Source organism: Vanessa cardui, chromosome 20, assembly GCF_905220365.1.
Source record: "Vanessa cardui chromosome 20, ilVanCard2.1, whole genome shotgun sequence".
NCBI classification, from domain to species: domain Eukaryota; kingdom Metazoa; phylum Arthropoda; class Insecta; order Lepidoptera; family Nymphalidae; genus Vanessa; species Vanessa cardui.
Genome location: NC_061142.1, coordinates 9,326,159 through 9,348,340, shown reverse-complemented (window position 1 = coordinate 9,348,340; position 22,182 = coordinate 9,326,159). Strand labels below are relative to the sequence as shown.

Here is a 22,182-nt window from a genome sequence, read left to right as displayed (position 1 = left end):
ACAAGACATAACGTCTTTGTATCTTCACTTTCGTGGTAACTTAATCAAATCAAATCAATTCAATATAAACTTTATTCAAGAAGGCTTTTACGCTGTCATTTTACAATTAAGTGAAGCCACCACCGGTTCGAAAAGTAGATTCTACCGAGAAGTACCGGTAAGAAACTCAGCAGTTACTCTTTTTTAACATTTAAACATTTAAATTGTAAAATGACGATTCAAAAGTGCGTTGAAGATATATAGTTTGAATTATATTTCTTGTAAGGATTGCCAACATAAACTTTATAAAAAAGGTTATACATTATTTATTTTGTATACATTTTTTAAAAGTTTACTGAGTTTAATGTATTTCAGTTTCGATATAATATACATTGGGATACGGTAGTTCTTTTATGTTAGCCTGTTCACTTCAAGCTTAAAGTGGCCTACCGAGTATTTTTGAATATCGATTTAATTATACTTTTATGATTCAAATGATGAATCAAAAATCGAATGATTTTTGTTTAAGAAGGTTTTCACATATTTATTTTTCATTTTGGGTGAATTATATAAATTAAAAAAAGGCATGTATAAAAAGAAAAATTTAATACCAGATGTGTCCACAACTTAATTTATGACTTGAAATAACTTTAATTCGTTTTAAAAGCTAATAAATAAAACAGTTTTGTTGGACAACACTGAATCTTACAATATTTATAACAAGCTATAAAATCACAAAATAATAAAAACGCTTTCATGACAAAGCAATATTACTTAAAAATTACAATTTAAAGTAGGAATATAATCTTAACAAATGTACCTATATAATATATTTGTATAAAATTCAATACTATATTTTTTACACACTGTTTGTAAACAACACACTTTATTATAATGAAATTTACAAAAGTACTATTGAAATGAGAATAATTCATATTTGATAATTATTTAACTATTATATATCAAATTATCATATCTGGCTACACTCAATACTCTTGACAATTTTTGAAATGACTTGACTGCTATCCTTTTTTAACCACACACGTGAGAAAGAGAAACATATAGCATAGTCCTGTCAATAATTGAGGTTAGGTTAGGAGATATACAAATTGTTCTCTAGTATTGGTTCCAGACTTTCCTTTTTTTTATTCGCACAAACAATCGAAATAAAATCCATTTAAAATTATTTACATAATAAGAATTTCTAGACAAGTAATTTTTTCTCAGACAGATTAGTACAAAATAAAAAAAAATACAATTCTGTTGGCAGTTACACGGCTAACGAATTTCACATAATTCTTTGTATTTTCTAATGATTAAAAGTTTGTGACAATATATAACAAAATTTTAATTTATACAATTTCAGATACAAACTAAATCGAACGCACTTATAACCTTAATTTTGACAAACCGATACATTTATCTGTTAAAGTCGTTACTAGTTAATAATATTCATAATAATTATTCACTAGAGGAATACTGGCTTTGAGCCTTACTGATACAAATCAAATTTCACTACACAAGTTGTTATATACAGTAAAAATTAATACAACAATAAATATAGCTATATAACAGAAAATCTCTAACTATATTGAATTGAATTTTTATTCAGTCTTAAGTTATAAAACCTCACATGAGTATGAACAGATCCTTTCTTTGAAAAAAAATATGGAAAAAGGCATAAAGAAAATATTAATTGGGGCGTCTTAAAGGGGCCTTAAGGTTATGAAAGAAAAATGTATCATACAAAACTGGTAGAAGAGATCTTAGAGTACTAAAGATCCAAATCCTGACAGCCACGATGGTATTGCTCAATTCAAAATATAGCCTATCTCAGCAGATTTAGGTAGAGAACACAAGGTCCCAAGGATGGCTCAGAGGGATCAGTAGTTCATAATTATAGAACTGCTGATTCATCACACATAGTGAGGTTCTAAGCGACAAATTAAAGATGTTAACTGATGTCTTGTTTCATGCCCTTGACGAAGTAGTGAAACGTTACTATAGCGTTCATTGGAGTAGATAGCAATAAAGTGAGTCCTCATATGTTGGAAAGAGACAATAAGACTCCTTTGATTGTCATATATCTGAATGCTCTCGGATTGCACGGCGAGGAAGGGGAGACTACTGTGGCAAATTCAGGTTACATCCTGAATACTCAATATCTTACTGTCTGGAGATGGATTCTAACTTAAACATCACTTTACATCTGACAGCACAGATTCAACAACAACAAACTTCACACACAGAAACCCTGGGCATTGCAGTGTTGGGGCTTTAATTGAGTGATGATTCATTGAGTGATGGGATCTCGCAGCAGACAGGGGCATATTCACTTATGATGACAATGAAATGTTCCTATATGTTTTTTTTGCTGACCATACCATGTCGAGCATGAATCATTGGATACTATGAGATTCCCACGTACCAATAAGTTCATAACAATCAGATGAACGATTTGAATGAATGGAACAGTGAACAAAACAAGCATTTTTTTTAATAATAGATTAAAAATATAATAGACATCAGCGTATCGGCTCAACTAAGAACTGCAATGAATGACACATAATACTTAAGAAACAACTTAAATTATTTTAAACTACTGTTAGAAAATATATTACAACGGTTTAACTGAAAACAATTAATTACAAACATAACTCGCAACTAATTCGGTAAGAATCGATTGATATATTTAAAATATAGGCCGGTTTATTGTATCATGAAATTTTTCGACGTTTCTAATATTAAAAAAAAAAAACACAAAACCAAGATAAATAATTCGTAAATACACATTTATATCTTGACTTGTGTTTAAATAATAAAAGAAGAACACTTATTACTTTACTATGAGAGGTTTCAACAAATTCTTTGATGACGTCACCTTTGATAAACTGGATGGATTTTACTAAAATTTATCTGGTTTGAATTTTATTTTACAATTAAAATTTCATTACATTAAACTTATTCAGTAATATTAAAAATACGATAACTTTTTACACCGGCTTGTAAGCTCATCACATTCTCAAACTGTCATCTCGGTAGCCATAAACAAGTTGCGCTACCAATCGTTCGATCGACTCGGCCACGGTTCGGGTCGTGTGTGAGCACTCCTACGTGTATAGTCTGTATCTAGTGGCAGTTCGCTAAGAGCACGTGACGCGCCGTTTCCCGCGCTCCCAACATCACTTACTCGACGACGGTTGACCGCGCTCTGCGACAGAGTAAAAATCAAAAATCGAATCTAACGAAATAGTAAAATAATACATCGTCAAAATGACTTAGCTAAACAATGATATTCTAATAAACAGATAGGTTATACCCATACTAAACAACAGAAAAAAATGTGCCGCGCCGGGGACCGTTTATTTGACATTTCGTTACAAGTAAAAAGGATAGCTTGATAAAAACAATAAGTAAAAGGGATAACTAGATGTTTTAATTACGCAAAACGTATTACTAAATAATTATGATGTATTATAACGTATTACTGGCATAATTATGATGAAAACGACCAACATCCCAATTAGGACGTTTTCTAGTCTTTTTGCGCGTTAATGACATATCTGTTTACTAGAACATCATTGTAGCTAAATAAAAAAATAATATTAATAATTGGAACATTAAAAAATGTTACGTTAAAATTCAATGTAAAAATTAGTAACTTACTGTATTTTCTAACTGCCTCTTCTCGTTCTTGAGCATCGAAATACCACAGTGTAATTGCATATCTGAAATTAATGTAATGGATGTTTTATTTAAAATTTCTCATACTGGTAACATTGGTATGCATTGTCAAACATTGAAGGAAATAGAAAATAGTTGAGTGTAATAAATGACCAAATTGCCCATTTAGTTACATTTCTTACGCATACATGTCCTACTAATTTACAGGATAATAAGTTGTATAAACTGATTCAGCGCTAAGATAAAAAAATACGACGAATAGCTATTAAAGTTATTAATTTCGGGATATTTACCATGTTTTTTATTTTTGTTCGGTGGAGCTCGATATTTTATCTACGAATGTCTTGTTTCTCGTGAACAAGACATTCGTAGATATTTTCGAAATATCCCGAATAACATTAACAATAAAAATAACCATGTTAATTTAAAATCTTATACGATGAATAGCTTTTGCTTATATTCATTTATGCTCTAGAAACTCAAAAGCGAAAACGTGAACGATTTGGGCAGATTATTAGTTAATAGACTGATTACATTAGAAAGAAATAATGCTGAAGTTAATGATGAGGCAAGGAGTACTCTTCATTCTCAATTTCTCCTAGCGGACATTTGATGACAGCGACTGTTCTCAAAGGAGATCCAACTGCGCAGGACGTTTTACATACATAACTATTTATTGACCCAACAAAGGGTTCGATTCTAAGACCTTTGGCGATCCTTATAAGCTTGCCACTGGAACAACGAGGCTATCCGTGAAAAATGAAAATGAAAAAAGATATATACTGATATACTCTTGAGTGAACCAAAAAATATATTATTGGTCTTAAAAATTACATTACATTTGTTAATTCTCACCTAGTCGCGTACGCAGGTTGTACCTCGTGTGGGTTTCTTCTATCTGACCAGAAGAAAAGCATTCTGTCGAAGATCGGCGCGATGTCTGCCACTTGATTCGTACCTTCCGGGAAAACCCTGTAATAACGATAAAATAAAATTCAAACAGATCTGATTTTAATTTAATTTCGTGTAGTGTTATATTTGTGCAATCTTAAAATATTAGTTACTAGCTATCCTTTACAAGGTTTATCTCAAAAAATTGTACAACGTATAAAAGTACTTTATAGTTTAATTCTTTCTAAAACCTTTATATTACCTTTAATTATGTAAATATTCCATATCAACTGGATTAGTTTTTTTGAATCCACAAAAACTAACCTCTTTATAATCATAAAATGATTACCAGCTTACTTAACTAACTTAATCACTAAGATATGTATGTCTTTGTGATTAAGTTGGTAATCATTTTATGATAACAAATATGCTTAAATACGTTATTATGTATATTTGTGTTACAGAAATCCTCTATTTTAGATTATTTTCAGAACTCTTTAGGGGTTACAGGTTCCATTTTTATATTCGAATTAATAATACTAGTGCGTTAATATATAAATAGTTGTTATACAAAATGCCGAATTTCTGTAGCCCAAAACTATTCGAGGTATGTACATATATAAAAGTCAATAATGTCAGAGAGATCGGAGGCGTAGGACTTGCCCCCATTAGCGATATCAAGGTTGCCATAGAAAGAGCAATGCTCGGAATTTCGCTACGCAACCGAATTTATAACGGAGAAATCTGTTGACGAACAAAGGTCGACATAGTTCGAGGTATTAACAAACTGAAATAATAACGGATATCCTATCGATGGACTGGTGACCTATGGAGAAAAAAGACCTCAAACAGAGACCATCAGGATTTCTGAAGACCTAAAGTAGAGAAGTGCAAATCATTGGATTCAGTGGGCATTCAACTGGCCGAAATTATCATCGATTATGGAGACCTATAAAGACTGATGGCTTTCCTCGTATAAAAGAGCGCAGAATATATGTACCTGTTTGGAAGAAAAATTTTTGAATGCGATGAAAACAAAATTAAGTGGTTGTTTTGTGCATTGATTTGCGTGCACGTTGTTCAGATTTCAGGGGCCACTAGACAAGTAAGCAAGCGTAAGGAACCAATAGTTATACAAAAGACATAACATGTATGCTACACTTGAATGTCTTAATAAAGGAGGTTTCGTGATTTAGTACCAGTTTTTATCTTATATAGTACAGGATCCTATTTTCCTCCTATAAAAGATATAACCCTGTTAACCACATCATAATTCGAACCAAGACGATTCGTTACACTAGAAACATGTATGTGTATAAAGTTGCAGAACGTAATCGTGTGTTTTAAATAGTTACCTAAGAAGACCGCCATATCGCTTGACATCCCAGTCAAGGTTTAGGTAGTATATTGCCGTTATGCATCGGCCATCTTTATTCGGGTTATCTACATGTTTCACGTAATGGCTGCCAGATCCTGGGTAGCAGGCCACCATTGCCTGCGAATAAAATATTAAAGTTATAACCTGTACTTTAGAACGTTTTCTTCTATTCTATAACCAAAATGAACAGCACTGCTGGGCAAAAGCTTTCGCTCTTATTGAGAAGATAAGGCGAAAGAAAGTCAGCGTTCTTTTTTAACAATTAAAAAAAATTATAAATTTTTATTTTATTCAATAAGATACTATGATTAACATTCAATTTGCTTTAACATAAATATCAAACACAGTAACTCTATTTTGGAAAACTCATGGATTTAACTGGCATGGATTTATATTTTAATTATTCAATTATAATTGTGAAAAAAAAATGATTTCGTAAAAACGTAGTTATGGAGACTTTCCTTAAGTACCTCTATATATACTTATAAATAACTTTCTATATTTTATATATACATATATATTATAGTAACATCAGTAATTTTTATACAAGATATATATCAGAAAATCATAAGTTTTATGGTGAACATACATTTGTGTAATTTGCTTTTTTCGTTATACAAGAGATCTTAAGAAACTATGGTATATTTCGAAAATAGTTTAAATTACAACACATTTGTTTTGCACATTCAAATGCAACAAGTTTTCCTCTTAGCGAGTAATATTAGTTTGACGAATGTAAGTAAGTACCTACTTATATTTATATAACGCGGGAGTGTGATGTGCGTTAGGGAATTCCCTTGAGCAAATGAAACTAGATTCATTGATATATTTCGTACTCGTTTGTATAAATAGAGTATGAAAGTTTCATTTTCCTTATGAACTAAACTTTTATATTACACATATTTTCTTACATTTATTTGAGCTATAATGTTCGAAAATCATTGAGACAGTTTCAGTTTACTTGTGATATGTATTATATAAGTTTTAATAGTAAATGTGATATGTTTTTATCGTTGTTCGAATTGGAATCTTACGAATTCTATTCAAGAAAAGAAACTCTACATAAAAATTATTAACGTTTATTGCTGAGATAAGGCCTCCTCTTCCATTAAGGAGAGGGTTTGGAACATATTCCACCACGCCATTCCAATGCGGGTTGGTGGAATGCACATGTGGCAGAATATCGATGAAATTAGAAAGATGTAGGTTTCCTCACGATGTTTTCCTTCATCGCCGAGCACGAGAATTATAAACACAAATTAAGCACACATATTTAGTGCTTCGTGCCTGGGTTTGAACCCGCAATCATCGGTTAAGATGTACGCGTTCTAACCTCCGGGCCATCTCAGATATGTGATATAGATATATGTTCCTTTTTCTTAGTAAAATACTTAGAGGAGTATTACACTGATATGAATAGATATTTGACTGAAGCTATGTAAGGTGGGACACAGTTAGTTTCGTTAAGTGGGTTGAAGTCTTGTTAACTTTGGAAACCACTTATCCGTGTAATATAACCGTCTGTAAATTCGAGATAAGAAAAACCAAAAGCATGACCACGCATTTATAAGTTTGCGCTACGATCAACTCGAATCAGCGTTTTCCATTTTACGAATGTATTTGTCAATATTTATTTACTTATATTTGTTGAATGTAAGTATATGACATGTTTTGATTCGTTTTTATCTTTTGTAAAAAAGGGATAAATATTTACATCACATCATTTTCATATAATCATGATTTACTTATAAATGAAAATTAAGTTTATATATATGATTATATATGTTACAAACTTAGTTATTCTTATTTACATTCTTAGTGAAATAATGAACTAGATGACTTGATCGATTGTAGTCAAATTAAATTAACAAAACTAATTTAACGCAAGTAAACACTCGGACATATTATATTTTGGACAAGGATCAAGATTATTTGGTCCGGCACAAATAACTCACCCACAATGTACAAATAAAATGACGTACTTTATGTCGTCTGTAGATCTCAAATAGAAAGGTAAACAAACCACAGCATAATAACATTGCAGTGTAATAATGTCATTGTAAAATCGTTCTTACTGACATTGTAATAAACTTCACTTTAGTATGAACAATATATTTCAGGGTCGTCAAACGCGAGCAAGATGCACTCAATATTGTTATTATTTCCGTATAACGTAGCACGTGCGCGTATTTACGTATATTATATTTGTATACAGGGTCGTATTAAAACTTGTGGTAGAGGGATAAGTAATTTCAGTTCATTATACAAATAGGTTTATAAAGATAAAAAGGCATAAAGAAATGGTAAATTTTAGCGTTTAAGCCTTTTGATAACTGAGCGTAAACTAATTGAAAAAAACAAACAAAATTCTATATGTATATAGATTATGTAAATAAGAAAGAAAGTGGAATACAATTGTTTTTTATGTAAATGTGAGGCTAATTCCAAGTCATATTTAAAATACCACACACTGCATATAACAAAATTTGTTCTTCACCTTAAAATAGGTAAGAACTGTTTTTAGTGCCCAACATTATGAAATAGCAAGGAATAACAATATTAGCAAGGAATAAGTAAATCAAGTTTGTTAGTTTTTTACAATTTTAATTACAAAAAAACCCGCTAAAAAAACACCATTTGTCGTATCTCCACGATTTGAGAACATCCCGATAGCCGCTACAGGTAGTATCGGAATACTTGGCGTTGATATTTCGAGCCTCGTTCAGTTCCGCGGTCAATTGGAAGGCAAAGCCAAATTGGCTTCAAAGAAGCTCGGTGTGCTCAGCAAGGCGAGACAGTACTTCACGTCGGCCCATCGCCTAAAACTTTACAAGGCGCAAATTCGGCCTCACATGGAGTACTGCTCTCACCTCTGGGCGGGTGCTCCCCAGTACCAGCTCCTTCCATTTGACCGCATCCAACGTAGAGCGGCTCGAATTATCGACGATCAAGCCCTTTCCGATCTCCTTGATCCTTTGGCTTTGCGTAGAGATGTTGGATCACTCTGCATCTTCTACCGAATTTTTCACGGGGAATGTTCCGAGGAATTGTTCGGATTAATCCCGGCTGCTGAATTTCACCTTCGGACATCTCGTCAAAATTCTAAGTTTCACCCGCACCATCTTGATGTCCGAAAATCCACAACAGCGCGATTTCTTAGACATTTTCTGCCTCGCACAACCACTCTGTGGAACCAGCTGTCGCCGGCGGTTTTTCCGAACCGATACGACATGGGAACCTTCAAGAAAAGAGCCTACTCCTTTCTCAAAGGCCGGCAACGCACCTGCAAGCCCCCTGGTGTTGCAGATGTCCATGGGCGGTGGTAGTCACTTTCCATCAGGTGAGCCTCCTGCTCGTTTGCCACCTATTCCATAAAAAAAAAAAAAAAAAAAAAAAATTTTTTCGTTTGGCTATAATGCCTTAGATTTAGTGTTTTTATATCGATGACACGATGCATACCTTAGTGTAAGAATGACCATTCACATTCCATAAAAGACAGTATCCCGGCAATATTAAGATTAATATTTATTATTTTGACGTAACAACGTCTTTCAATTACATGTAAATTATTTATTCTATTCGTATATTATGAAAGTTATTACTACGAACTATTGTGTTGAAATAGGCGTTGTAAGTTTCATTTATTTCATAAATATATTCGTATATATACCAAAAAAAAATGCGCAACAAAACCCTTGCCTTATCTAACACACTGACCTACATATTTATGGAACATAACTCACAGAGCACTGTTTTATTGGCGACAATTTGCTTACGTAAGCAAAACGTAGCCCGTACCAACGAGATATCCATATACGGTTGCGCAAATGCCTCATTTTTTAAACAATTTCTTTTTAAACAAATTTAGGCAAATGTTTCACCTGGTAAAACGAAGGTCATAAATCATCGTCTAAAGATATTGGCGCTGTAAGAAAAATAACTTGTAGATGAATCTATAAATGCCATGACAAGATTGTCGTAACTTTACAACACACCCTTTTTATAATTATTAAGTAGGTGGTACTTACTGCATTAGTGTTGCATACTCTTACGAAAAAATAAATAAAAACTACTGAGTTTTATTTTTTTATGGCATAGATAGTCGGACGAGCAAATGGACCATCAAATCAAAATCAAATCAAAATTTATTCAAGTAGGCTATTACAAGCACTTTTGAATCGTCATTTTACAATTAAGTGAAGCTACCACTGATTCGGAAAGTAGATTTTACTGAGAAAAAACCGTCAAGAAACTCAGTAGTTACTCTTTTTTAACATTTAAAAAATACAAATTGATGTTAGTTAAATACAATTATTCAAATTAAGATATCCTGCTTGGAAGTCAACAGGTATTAACTCCACGATTTTTTAACATCTATAAAATCTTGTATCGAATACTATCTCATCTGATGGTAAGTGGTCATAATCGCCCATAGCAAATTATGTGTAAGAAATATTATCCATTCGTTACTTTGTAAATACGCTATTAACATTGAGAACCAAGATGTTATGTCTATCTATGATGTACATATATGTATCTGGCTAACTCGCCCTTCAAAACAACAATTAACAACAAAATATTGCAGTGTAGTGGTATAATAGGTGATGAGTGGTAACTGGTACCGTCACAGACAGGCTTTCACAAAGCCCTACTACCAAGAAAAAGTAGTTAGTGCGTGTCGGTTTATACATCGTTAAGTAGACATTGAAATCGAAATAGCTGTCATATTAACGCTATAACGTCGTAACGCAGTCATTATTAATGACGATTTGACGTTTCGGAATTGTAGCAGTTATCAAATAACGAGGGCAGTGTTGATATATGTAGGTATCACCTGCTTTGGAAATATGTCACGGTCAACACGTAGACTTATTTTCTCCTTAACTATAATCTTTTCCATTATACATTTTAAATTATGAATTATTTAAAAAAAAAAAACATTTTAATTAGGAATAAGATTAAAAAAATTTTTAACAGCTGACGTGAAACTTTAGAGAACTTGGTTTTTAGTTGGTAGTAGTTTCCTCTTTTTTTTTTTAAGTAACAACAGCTGTTATCGTTTACGACACAGATCTCAAGATACCGGATGAGATACTACGAACATTTTTTATTTGAAAGTTGTACGAAGACTTAAATTTTGCATGTAGCAACTTTTTAGTAATTATACAACATCTATAACAAACACAATTTGTAGGATAAGTACTCAAAGTACACGTTTCAGTTTAGTTATGTTTACATGAGTTTTCAAATTGGCGTACGTTCAAGCAGATAATAGAATCGGCGAACCCGTTTAAACATCTCAATGTTTGGATAATACGTCGTACGCTGGCAAAGTTAATATTAACAGAATTATTAAGAAATATCCCAAGTCATTTATTTGTATTTGATATACAATTACCTACGTGACTCAAATAAGTTTTTCATGATCTGCGTACCCAGTTTCTAAAATCACTACAAAGAAAATTTTGCTAAGAAATTTAATAGGTGAACTTGTTAAAATCAATACACTATGTTGAACGTAACACGAAGGGACCTTTAGGCAGGGCTACAGTATGTAACAATGAGGGGGTACTTTACAGCGCGCATGTCGTCACCGTTTGTAAACATACGGGGGAAGCGCGGACGGCGTGTTCATACGGCAATGTTTACAGCCCCCCCTCCCCCGCCGCCCGTCCGCCCGCGGGCGCCATGCCGTTGATCACGTACGCCGTACGGCCGTACCAGCGCCGCGCATGCGCCGCACCGCCCGCCGCCCGCTAACACTTATCAGCGCGATCCTAAACGATACACATTCACATTTGCCACTGATAAGAGCGCAAATAGAAATAGATTGGCAACGGTATACGCTTGTGCGAATCCGTTAGCTAAGCGCACGGCGCCAAACTATGATTAGTTGATGCGTGGGTTTCAGCGTAATCTGCACCTGGTGCTATATTTAGCTATAATGTGTTCCTTTCAAAATTTACTGTCATCATAATTTACATATGTTTTATTTTATCAGTGTACCGACGAGTGTTTTTCCAGACGCGTGTTTACAAATAAAGCTTCATAATGGATGAACGGCATTCCGTCGCATGATAAAAAAAAGAAAGTATGCTGCCCTTGCAACCTAGCCCTTGATTAATTGCAAGTTAATTGTCGCACCATCAAAGGTCATAGCGACTGAAGTGAGTTATTTTACGAATAAAAAAGTAATGAAGACTTTTTTAATGTAATTAGTATAAATAATTTAAATATTAAAATAATCCTAATATCGAACTGAACTATGTAGATAAAAATAGTTTTATTCAACTTCATTTTTGAAACTTAAGTTTGAATCAACTTAAAAAATATATGACCATTTTTAAAAAAAGGTATGTCTAACCCAAAATATACTCAGTAACGGTCATCTTTACAACTCACGGCATTGTCGCTTTAAACTCGTTTACAAATAGGAAAATCCTTCATAAATCAGGATTAGTATCAATCATTTACACAGAGAAATATATATTGAAGAACCGCAAAGACAAGCGTAAACGATAAATTATTTAATTAAATTATTATTTTTAAGATAATAGTTGTAAAATATTCTATATAGTTATTTCCTGGAGACATGTTATACTTTTGTAAATATAATTTCGGCGTAAATTTATGTATTATATATAAAACTAGAACTACGATTACTTGAATATAAGTACTTCAAGCTTCTTTAACGTTTTTTATCGTAATAATATTATTTGTTAAAATAGGTTTTATATCTGAAAATAATTATTCCTATTTCAAAAACTGCTACAATTATTAGTTTTACATTCTGGCAACACTTGTCCTAATAAGTCTTTATACTATAATTTTATTCGTTATTAAAATTAGAATTACCTAGGAAACATAGATACCTACTCAGATGCTTTTCAGTAGCACGTTACCTTCTATTCGTCTATAGTAGTAAAATTTTATGAATGTAGATATTATTTCATCTCATTTGAACTATGATAACCTCTATATCTACTATTAATGAATACACTCTTATAATTTTTAGAATACCATTATTCAACGAAATATCAAGTTTACCATTGATCATATTAATGGGGATAGTTCAACTGAACTTATTCTCTTCAATCTTGGATTAAGAGAATAATTCAGTTTTTTTTGTTTTTATTTTCGATAAAACTCATAACTCATTTATTTAAAATTTTGTAACGACAGAATGCGCAATTTTTTTTATATATTTTATAGTTTTTTTTTGATAAAACAAAAATGATTTTAACAATCAAAAGAAATATTAAAATTAAATTTCTATAGTTTAACAATGTCTAGTGACCTTTTTTAAATATATTTAAAAAAGGTCACAGAGTATGAAAGTGAACCTAAGAAGCCGTAAAATATAATTAGTCAACCGCTTAGAGCAAATGTATTTTTTTAAATTATAAATTTATTCTGTAAAGTGCTAATTATTATTCTTACAGTGAGCTATTTATTTACTGAATTTTATAGACTTGTTTAAAGGAGTCTCAAGAACGACGTAATTTAAAAAAAAAAACTTAAACTGCATAATTCGATCTGCATATAATGGACTACCAATTAAATTGTATAATAATTATTATAAATTTCTCTCATTTATACCCGACTTTACACAATTAACACATAACTATTGTGTAAGAAAAAAAAATCGAAACTCATCATAGAACACGATCGTGAAATGTCAAAAAGCGATAACTTTAATAAACTATTATATAAACAAAATAATTCACGGATTAAAATAGCGTATCGTTATGAGTCGTTGTTTATTTTCAATATTTCACTTGTGAGATAGAGAAGTGAGTTCTTATAGAATAACACTGTTCTACAGTGATATATGCGTACATATAACAGTGTAATATTTGTCGCGTGTAGGAATCAAATCAGGAACTTTAGACTCAGGTTCATTGATCAGAATGTAGAGTCAGGGTTGTTTTGTTTACATCGAGTTAAAAATAGTACATACCTGACTCAGGACTAGTCTTTATTTTTTAATAATAGTTGAACGCGTCTTACCTTCGTCCTACCATTGATGATGTAGTTCCCCATTTTTCCATTGTTGACCATTTTGTTCGCTGTCAGTATTATATTATCGACCTGTAAAATAATCAAAATTTTTATTTAATTCATTTCATTCAATTGTAAGAATAATTTATGTACTTGGTAAATACATAGAATTGTTTATTAATACAATATTATTATCGAATGTCCTTATTAACAAACTTTACCGCATATCAGATTTTCGATCGAAAATCTAGATATTAAAGATTAGATTATTCATTTCGGTCGTATGAATGACGCGCGTATGTGACTTAACCGATGTTACTCTTACAGAGCGTATTTGATGGACATATATACATTATACACATTTACTTGATGGTAGGGCTTTGTGTAAGCCCGTCTGAGTAGGTACCACCCACTCATCCGTTATTCTACTGCCAAATAACAGTACTCGGTATTGTTGTGTTCCGGTTTGAAAGGTGGGTGAGCCAGTGTAATTACAGGCACAAGAGACATAACATTTTAGTTCTCAAGGTTGGTGGCACATTGACGATGTAAGGAATAGTTAATATTTCTTACAGCTTCATTGTCTGAGTGATGGTGACCACACTATAAAAAATAAAAAAAATTATATATTATATTAATATGGAATAGTCGAAGTCTCTCGTCAGGATCATAAAATTTAAAATTTATTATCCAACATAGCGTATATGTATATAAATTTAATTATTGATACAGTAAAAACATTAAGCGGTTTATAAGATGAAGAGGGGGGAAGAGAGAGGGAAATTACATTTGGTGAATTATAAAGTAAAAACTATGACGTCCCATGTCCCGATATAACATCCTATCATTTGTTATTCCATTTATATATTATCCGAAATCCATTTTAAGCAAGTTTAACAAAAACTTGCTAATATCAGATACTACTTACAAAAACATTATGGTTGTTTTTAATTTAAAAAAAATAGGCACAAATGATTCACGTGATGACAAACACACGAATCATCGTTAACTTTTATTTAACGATACCATCATTAAACTTACTTTATACCTATTTTTTTCAACTACGCCCTTTCCTTGATATATTATACTTACTATGCATAAAAGGCAACATTACTCATGCCCTTACAATTATCGCGATGCTAATGATTTCCCTACAATCTCGTATGTTTAGTTACGGTTAACTTAAGTGTGATGCTGGTCACGTTTGCATCTCGTGAAAGGGAATGGGCCCGTTGTATTCGTTTTCAATGAACGAACATCTAACGCTAAAATAACGCAATGACACACTTATTTATGAACGATTATTTCGTAACGTGCGTATAGTACGACACAACTTAGACGTAGCATCGGCGAAATGCGTAAAACCACCTCCGAATTAAGTACGCCATCTCAAATTATCAATATTTATTTATTAAATGAATATGATCTTTACACAAACGTAGTAACTTGTAATATAAAATTATTTAATATATTCGTAAACTTGACACGTTGCACTTTACATGCACTTGCTTTCTCGGGTTGAACTGACGCGCGAATCTATAGCGACGAATAGCGTCGAATGGAGCGATATGGTGCTATTTCTATTGGTTGTATTAATCGGCAGTGATCGGTGTTATTGAATTTGCCGATGCTTCGTCTAAGTTGTGTCGTACGATACATATACAAAAGTTTTGTAAGACAGACTTGCTATTGTTTACGGATATGCGATACCTAGTAATCTAAATATAGTCGATTTGGATCACTAGGTTATACAAACATATTTTTTCGAATACTATGTTTATTCGTTTGTTTACATTCGGAAAGTTTTCGTTTTTGTAAACAGGATATACATAATTAATAAAAATCTACAGAGAAAACACTATTGAGATTGGTCTTAGTAATAACAAATTTGTATTCAAATAATGTTAACCCAATTCTAAGCCTCTTCAAATCTGATTTAGAAATTTTAAGATGATATTTAACGAGTCAATACAGTATAAATATCACTGACGGTAAGACCAACTACTTATTAAATGACTGAGATATTCCATTGAATAGATGTGAGGATCTTAATTTAAGATAGCGGGCTCAAATACGGATAGACCACCATTGGGCTTTCAGATACTTTGTGCTTATAATCGCCTCGTACTCTGGAAACATCATCTATATTGGATGTCAGGTAAGATGTTGACACATGTGAGTCTGTGGTGGTAGAAAAATTGCCTTTGGCTTTAGGCATAGAAAAAAATCCGAGCAACCGTAACTATATTTATATAAGTATATGAAATGATACAACGTAGAAACAGCTACTGAAAGACAATGCAATCGGTGGCGCCATTAAATCGAATTATTATCAGCTCTTATCAGTTTGAGAATTTCTTAAAGATATTAAATCATTTGTCTGGTATTTTATCGCATTTAAATATAATGCGAATTTAAGTAGCACATAAACAATAATAACGTCAATTACGTTAATTTTTTTTTATTGTTAATCCGTCGAGTTCCTGGGCACTGAGTCATAAAACCATGACCACTGCCTCAATAGATGAAAAGCATAGGAAACGGTTTATTGAATTCGTACGCGGCTTGTCGAATTAATGAGGCGTTGTTCGCGAAATGAACAGTTATATAGAAGATCCTGTTATTCGTCCTATGCTATGATATTTGTGTATTATGATACGATGTCGTATATTCATTATTATTTTATAATTACTACGGGATTTCGAACGATTTTTTTATTGGTATAATCGAACCGTGTTTTGCATTTATATTCCAACCCAGAACTAAAAGGTATTAAGATAAATAAGAAAGAAACTTTTTTATAGGTGTCAACACTTTTTAAAAATATTTTATCGATGTCGATACAATAATAGATGAAAAAATACTTATGAATTGTCTTTAAGAATTTTACATTTATGTAAAATAATGCCCTTGAAATTAACTGCTAATTTATTTCGTGATGGTGTTTGACAAGAGGGCAATATTGGGTACAAATAATTCTCGTATAGACAGAAGTAAATCACAAAGTATGTAGATGATAAAAAAGCTTGGAATTAATACCTGTTGACTTCCAGGCAGAATACATTACATACATATATTGTATTTAACCAATATGATTGTATTTTTAAATGTTGAAAAAGAGTAACTACTGATTTTCTTGCCGGTTCTTCTCAGTAGAATCTACTTTCCGAACCGGCGGTAGCTTCACAATTGTTAAATGACAATTCAAAAGTGCTTGTAAAAGTCCACTTGAATAAAGTTTATTTTGATTTTGAGTATGCGGTTCTAACAAAACTAAAATTAAAATAATAATACCGCAAAAGTATGATTAGAACCACATAAAGTAATCTAACACGGCTTATTTAGTATCATATGATTAAATACATATCGAAGAAAGAATGAAGAAACCGTAGATTAATGAATTCCGTACAAATTGCTATTAGCTCAGCTATATTGTACAGTACCAACGGTTCTTGATTATTATACATTTTTATTAAATAATACAACACTATTCCGCGTAACTACTTATGTCAGTATTTAATTTTATTTCCAAAGTTCAGAAGTTCCATCGACATTCCAAATGTTATTTTTCGCAAAATCCATAATGAATATCATAGATTATTTAAGCTCTCGATCAAATGATATCGCGTCAGTTCGATGCCAAATGTTTATTTGGCTCTTGTGGGTTGTTGCTATATGTATATCTATCATGTCATAATTATTTCTCGCTTCGAGGCATTTAATTTTAGTACATATTAATTATTTGACATAACGCGTGAGAATTAAGAACATTTAATGAACTTCATTGATATATCGAAATGAATTTTATTGTATATTGTTGCACCAAAAAATATTTACTATGCTATGAGTTATGAATATATTCTATGAAAGACCAAAAATTAAACTATTTTAATCGTATAAGTTCGAATACATTGATAAACAACGACGGTTTCACTTAGGAACGTTGTTTATTTAAACAGTTTTTTCTCTTTCAGTCACCTTTGATCTCTCATTCGAAATAAGAAGACAAAGCATCGTTTAACCGATCATCTAAAGTCTAAACAATATCTTTAAGTACAGGGTACTTCGACAAATCCCCATCATTCACTCAGAGAAACAATAAAATTACGTTATTCTTATAGTATTCTATGTTGGCTTAGTTTTTTTGTGGTATTGTATGATAGATTCTTGGAATACGTACTTGATTGATGAGCTGTCCTATGTGGAAGCAGTGTGGTTCCTTGCCGTCTATCCACGTGATTCGATCGCTTCGTATCGTCTGAGCTTCTGTACTGCCTGGATTTGATACTAGTTGACCTGCCTGGGGAACAGTTGATATGCAATTGAAATTCAGTTTCATAAGTCATTTCATCCTTCAAATATATTTTTAATATAATACACCAATCAAAAATAGATGTTAAATCGTCTATGAAAAACCTTAATTGTTCTATCGCACTCTTACCACCAATCGACAGATATCGGTTCTACTTTTTTATTAAAGAGTTAAAAAAAATCTTCCTCTGAACCGAATCGTCTTACTACTCATAAGTACAAAAAACTGATATCTATAATTCGATATATTGTATATACATCGTTTGTATACGTATACGAATATGTTACGTTTTCTTACCTTATTAATACTACGTATATACTTATATATACTTACGTATTAACGCCACTGAAGCAAAAGATCCTACGAGTGCATCAATATAGGTCTTATTTTATTTCGTATTTTTTTCATATAAAAATAAATAACACCTCACTTAACCTGTATTGGTGCATTCGAAGAGTTTTTTTGCTGCAGTGGCGCCAATACAGTATATATTATGATATTCTTTGGGTGAACATATACCATCAGGTGTCCTATTTGCCAGTCAGTGGTAATATATTATAGTAAGTAATAATTATTTGATATCAAAATCCTATCCAAAATAAAGTAAACTTCCATATCAGGTATAAACTGTTGTCTAGTTTTTAATTTTAACTTTGTAACCTTGTGCTATTTTAAAATTTATTTGGTTATTGAATTAAACACAAGTTTTTTTTGGAATTAAATTACTAATATCTGAAATTCTAATAACTATCAATGTTTAAAATACACTTAAAATTACTCATTTAGTGTATGATTCTATACCAATCATTGGTTAAGAAAATTCTATTAATAATAAATAAAATAATACTGTAATTATAAATGTGAAATACTGTATATTATATGTTTAATACTCTTCCAAACAAAACGACTGAATTGATATCAGAACTTATTCATTAGAATAATATATTGGCTATAATATTGCGTGAAGCATAAATGACTACCCCCTAAAATCCGAGCGACGAGCGACGCCGCGAGCGAAACTAGTATAAGTATTTTGTTACACAAACATATTTCTTCAAATCAAAAATTTACTTGTCAATGCTATTAATATAAGGTTACCAAGTAAAAATTAATATACAGTGTACATTTATACAAATGTTGTAACTGCATTTATTAGTAAACAAATGTTAAATCAATTTTCATACATCTTGAAAGAAATATTTTGAAGAGTAATCGAAATACAGCTTGTTTATTAAAAAAAATAGGTAGGTTGTCTTGTGCATAGACTATCTGATACAAGTAATAATGACCACCAATGGTTAATCGCAGTAACATATTACCAATGGGTTTATCTATATGAAGGATCTAAGAAGCTTTGTCTCATATGCATGTTATTGTAAAAAGAAGAAAGATGCAAATTTCATTCACACATAAATATTTATTGTTAATTTTAAACATTATATGTTTCAAGTTGTAGTCCATCGTGGTTGTTAGGTAATAGTTGTGATGTAAGTTTAAATTGAAAGCATGTAATATTGCTTCACAGTAACTTCCTGAGTACAAGCAGACATGTTATTGTCTGCATGGCAATATATTACTTAATTATATAAAACAATTTAATATTAATATCATCATGTTTTTAATTATTATTATTTTATTGCTTATCTTTTTTATATAATTATTTACGATTCATATAAATTTTAACTAATATGGAAACTGCATACTCATTTACTAATAATAACTAATTATTATTTAGAAACAATAGATGAATAATTATAAAGTATTTAACAGGTGCAGTCTTATAGACATAACTATGGTATGGTCCTAATTATTTTTAAAATTTGTGTAAAACTTGATTGTATGATGACAAATTTATAATGTATATATGTATTTGATTTATCATTTATAAATTATTATAAATGATAAATCAAATGACTTATCTTGGCAACAAAATACTTGCAATAATTTATGTTTATGTCCTAAAAGTAAAATTTGGCAATTTGTGAGGTGAACGTCTCACCAATGTCTATTGAATTTTACTTTCAAAGTTCTGTTACTGACTTTGGAGACATTAATAGTTGTTTTTTTTACAAATCTGTAGGGAATTTTCAACATGTCGATTAATTATATTGCATTAGTTTAATGTTAAATTTTGTTTATGTTATTTTAAATCCTTTTGTGGTTTGAATAGACTATCCAAGCATTCCATTACATAATATAATCATAACATGTTTATTACCATCATATATTTATTTACATAAATTTGATGAAATAAAGATTTTTTTTATTATACTACCGAAAAAGTTGTCATGAAAAATAGTGCAATTGCATCATATGTTTTAAATATCATTTTAATCTTGTCGCATAAACATTGCTGTATGAACTGTGGAATGTCAGTGTTGTTTTTCAAATTCTAGACATTCATATTAATTTGTAAAAACTTCAATAAAGGTCTTATTGTTTATCCAATATTTTTTATAATAGTATCATTTATTTAATTCTCCTAAATTAAGACTACTTTTCTAAGACTATAATTGAATCAATTTGTATCACTTACAGCTTTTTATCTTAATAATGGTATCTTAAGGTATAAATTAATGTTTGTACTTACTGTGAATATTCCCGATCTGTACATTTCTAAAACTTCATTTAATACTAAGAGTCCTCGTTCCTTGCCTAGGAAGTTATTTAACACACACACACCGTACTGAGTCATGTCCCTGATTACTCTTTGACAAATTTCATAGTTGGGATCACTTGGGTCCATGTAGTAACTGTTCATCATGTTGTTGAAGGGTGCTCCGCTACCTCTGAGTGTAGCTTCAGGGTATTCTCTCATCCTAGGGGGCTGCTCACTAGGTATAGCTGGCATTTTTACATCAGTTTTATTTACCTCCTTCAAAACATTAGATGTACTTGCAGTAGAAAAATCCACTGTACCCAACTGTTGAGCTTTTTCACTCAATATTTCCTGTTCTGAAGATCCCTCGTGAGTTATGGCACTAACTTTAACAATGTTTTTATTACTATACACGACACTAGAAATAACACTATTGTCTTTTAAGTTTGCTTTATGACTTATAATCTCTACAGATTGCGAGGTATTTTTATTATCACTAGCAATGTCACTACCCTCTTTTTTAACGGTTTTCTTTTTAGATTTTTTTAATCGTCTCACTTCGTTGCCTACTAGTATCGTTTCTTCTTTATTATTGTTATCCACTGAAGTGTTAATATTTATTCTTTTTTTCTCATCTATCTTTAATTCTTTATCTTTATGAGAAGATGGTTTAATAGCTTTGTCGTTTTGTAAGCTCTGCTTTTGTAACTTTGGTGCACATTCACTTTTGTGTCTTTTCCAATCCTGTCTTTGATGTTCTGTGTTACAATAATAAATATTAAGACACCGACCACATCTCCGATGAGTCTGCTGGTTACAAACGGCGCAACAAGCAAGTACGCCTTCTTGATTCATTCTGATTCTGAAATATTTCGTGCTAGGCCGGCCCTTACGACTGTCAATTCTAAACGTCATCCCATTTTTTTTTGTATATGTGACATGGACTCTGTTACTTTGACTCGATATCGTAAATAAATTTGTTCGGATACAAGATTGAACATATTTAATTTTAATTGATAATTCTTCGAAACTACATTTAAATAACAAAATATAATTCACAAGTGTATTGATAATTATATTTATATTGTGGCTTATTATTCATAAGATCAAATCTTAATAAATGTTGAAATTACGTCAATTGTATTTTTTCTTTTTTTTTTAAAAAAAATTATGAATTCTGGTTTACTAAAATGTTTGTATCTTTTAAATTAGATATCAGTTTAGGATTTGTACGGGTAGACTCTATTTCAAACATATAAATTGTTAGAAAATTCCTCTATCTATTAATTTTGTAATTTTTATTATAATTTCCCATTAACTTTTTATTTGATTTCCTTT

General features: G+C 31.3%; 1 protein-coding gene across 1 annotated transcript; it reads right to left on the bottom strand.

Moving 5' to 3' along the window:
- Positions 1–568: 568 nt before the first annotated feature.
- LOC124538319 (egl nine homolog 1) lies at positions 569–21,744 on the bottom strand. Its single transcript, XM_047115348.1, has 7 exons — positions 20,836–21,744; positions 18,114–18,233; positions 13,943–14,023; positions 5,910–6,049; positions 4,519–4,635; positions 3,646–3,707; positions 569–3,190 (listed from the first exon to the last, which is right to left on the bottom strand). The coding sequence occupies exons 1-7, from the start codon at positions 21,697–21,699 to the stop codon at positions 3,162–3,164; spliced, it is 1,413 nt and encodes a 470-aa protein (XP_046971304.1). The 5' UTR covers positions 21,700–21,744; the 3' UTR covers positions 569–3,161.
- Between the last annotated feature and the right edge of the window lie 438 nt (positions 21,745–22,182).

Coding starts and splice junctions, on each gene's coding strand:
- LOC124538319 (XM_047115348.1), bottom strand. CDS start 21,699: ATGAATCAAGAAGGCGTACTTGCTTGTTGCGCCGTTTGTAACCAGCAG. Junction 18,234..20,835: donor ACAGATCGGGAATATTCACA/GTAAGTACAAAC, acceptor ACTGTTCCCCAG/GCAGGTCAACTAGTATCAAA. Junction 3,708..4,518: donor CAACCTGCGTACGCGACTAG/GTGAGAATTAAC, acceptor CATTAATTTCAG/ATATGCAATTACACTGTGGT.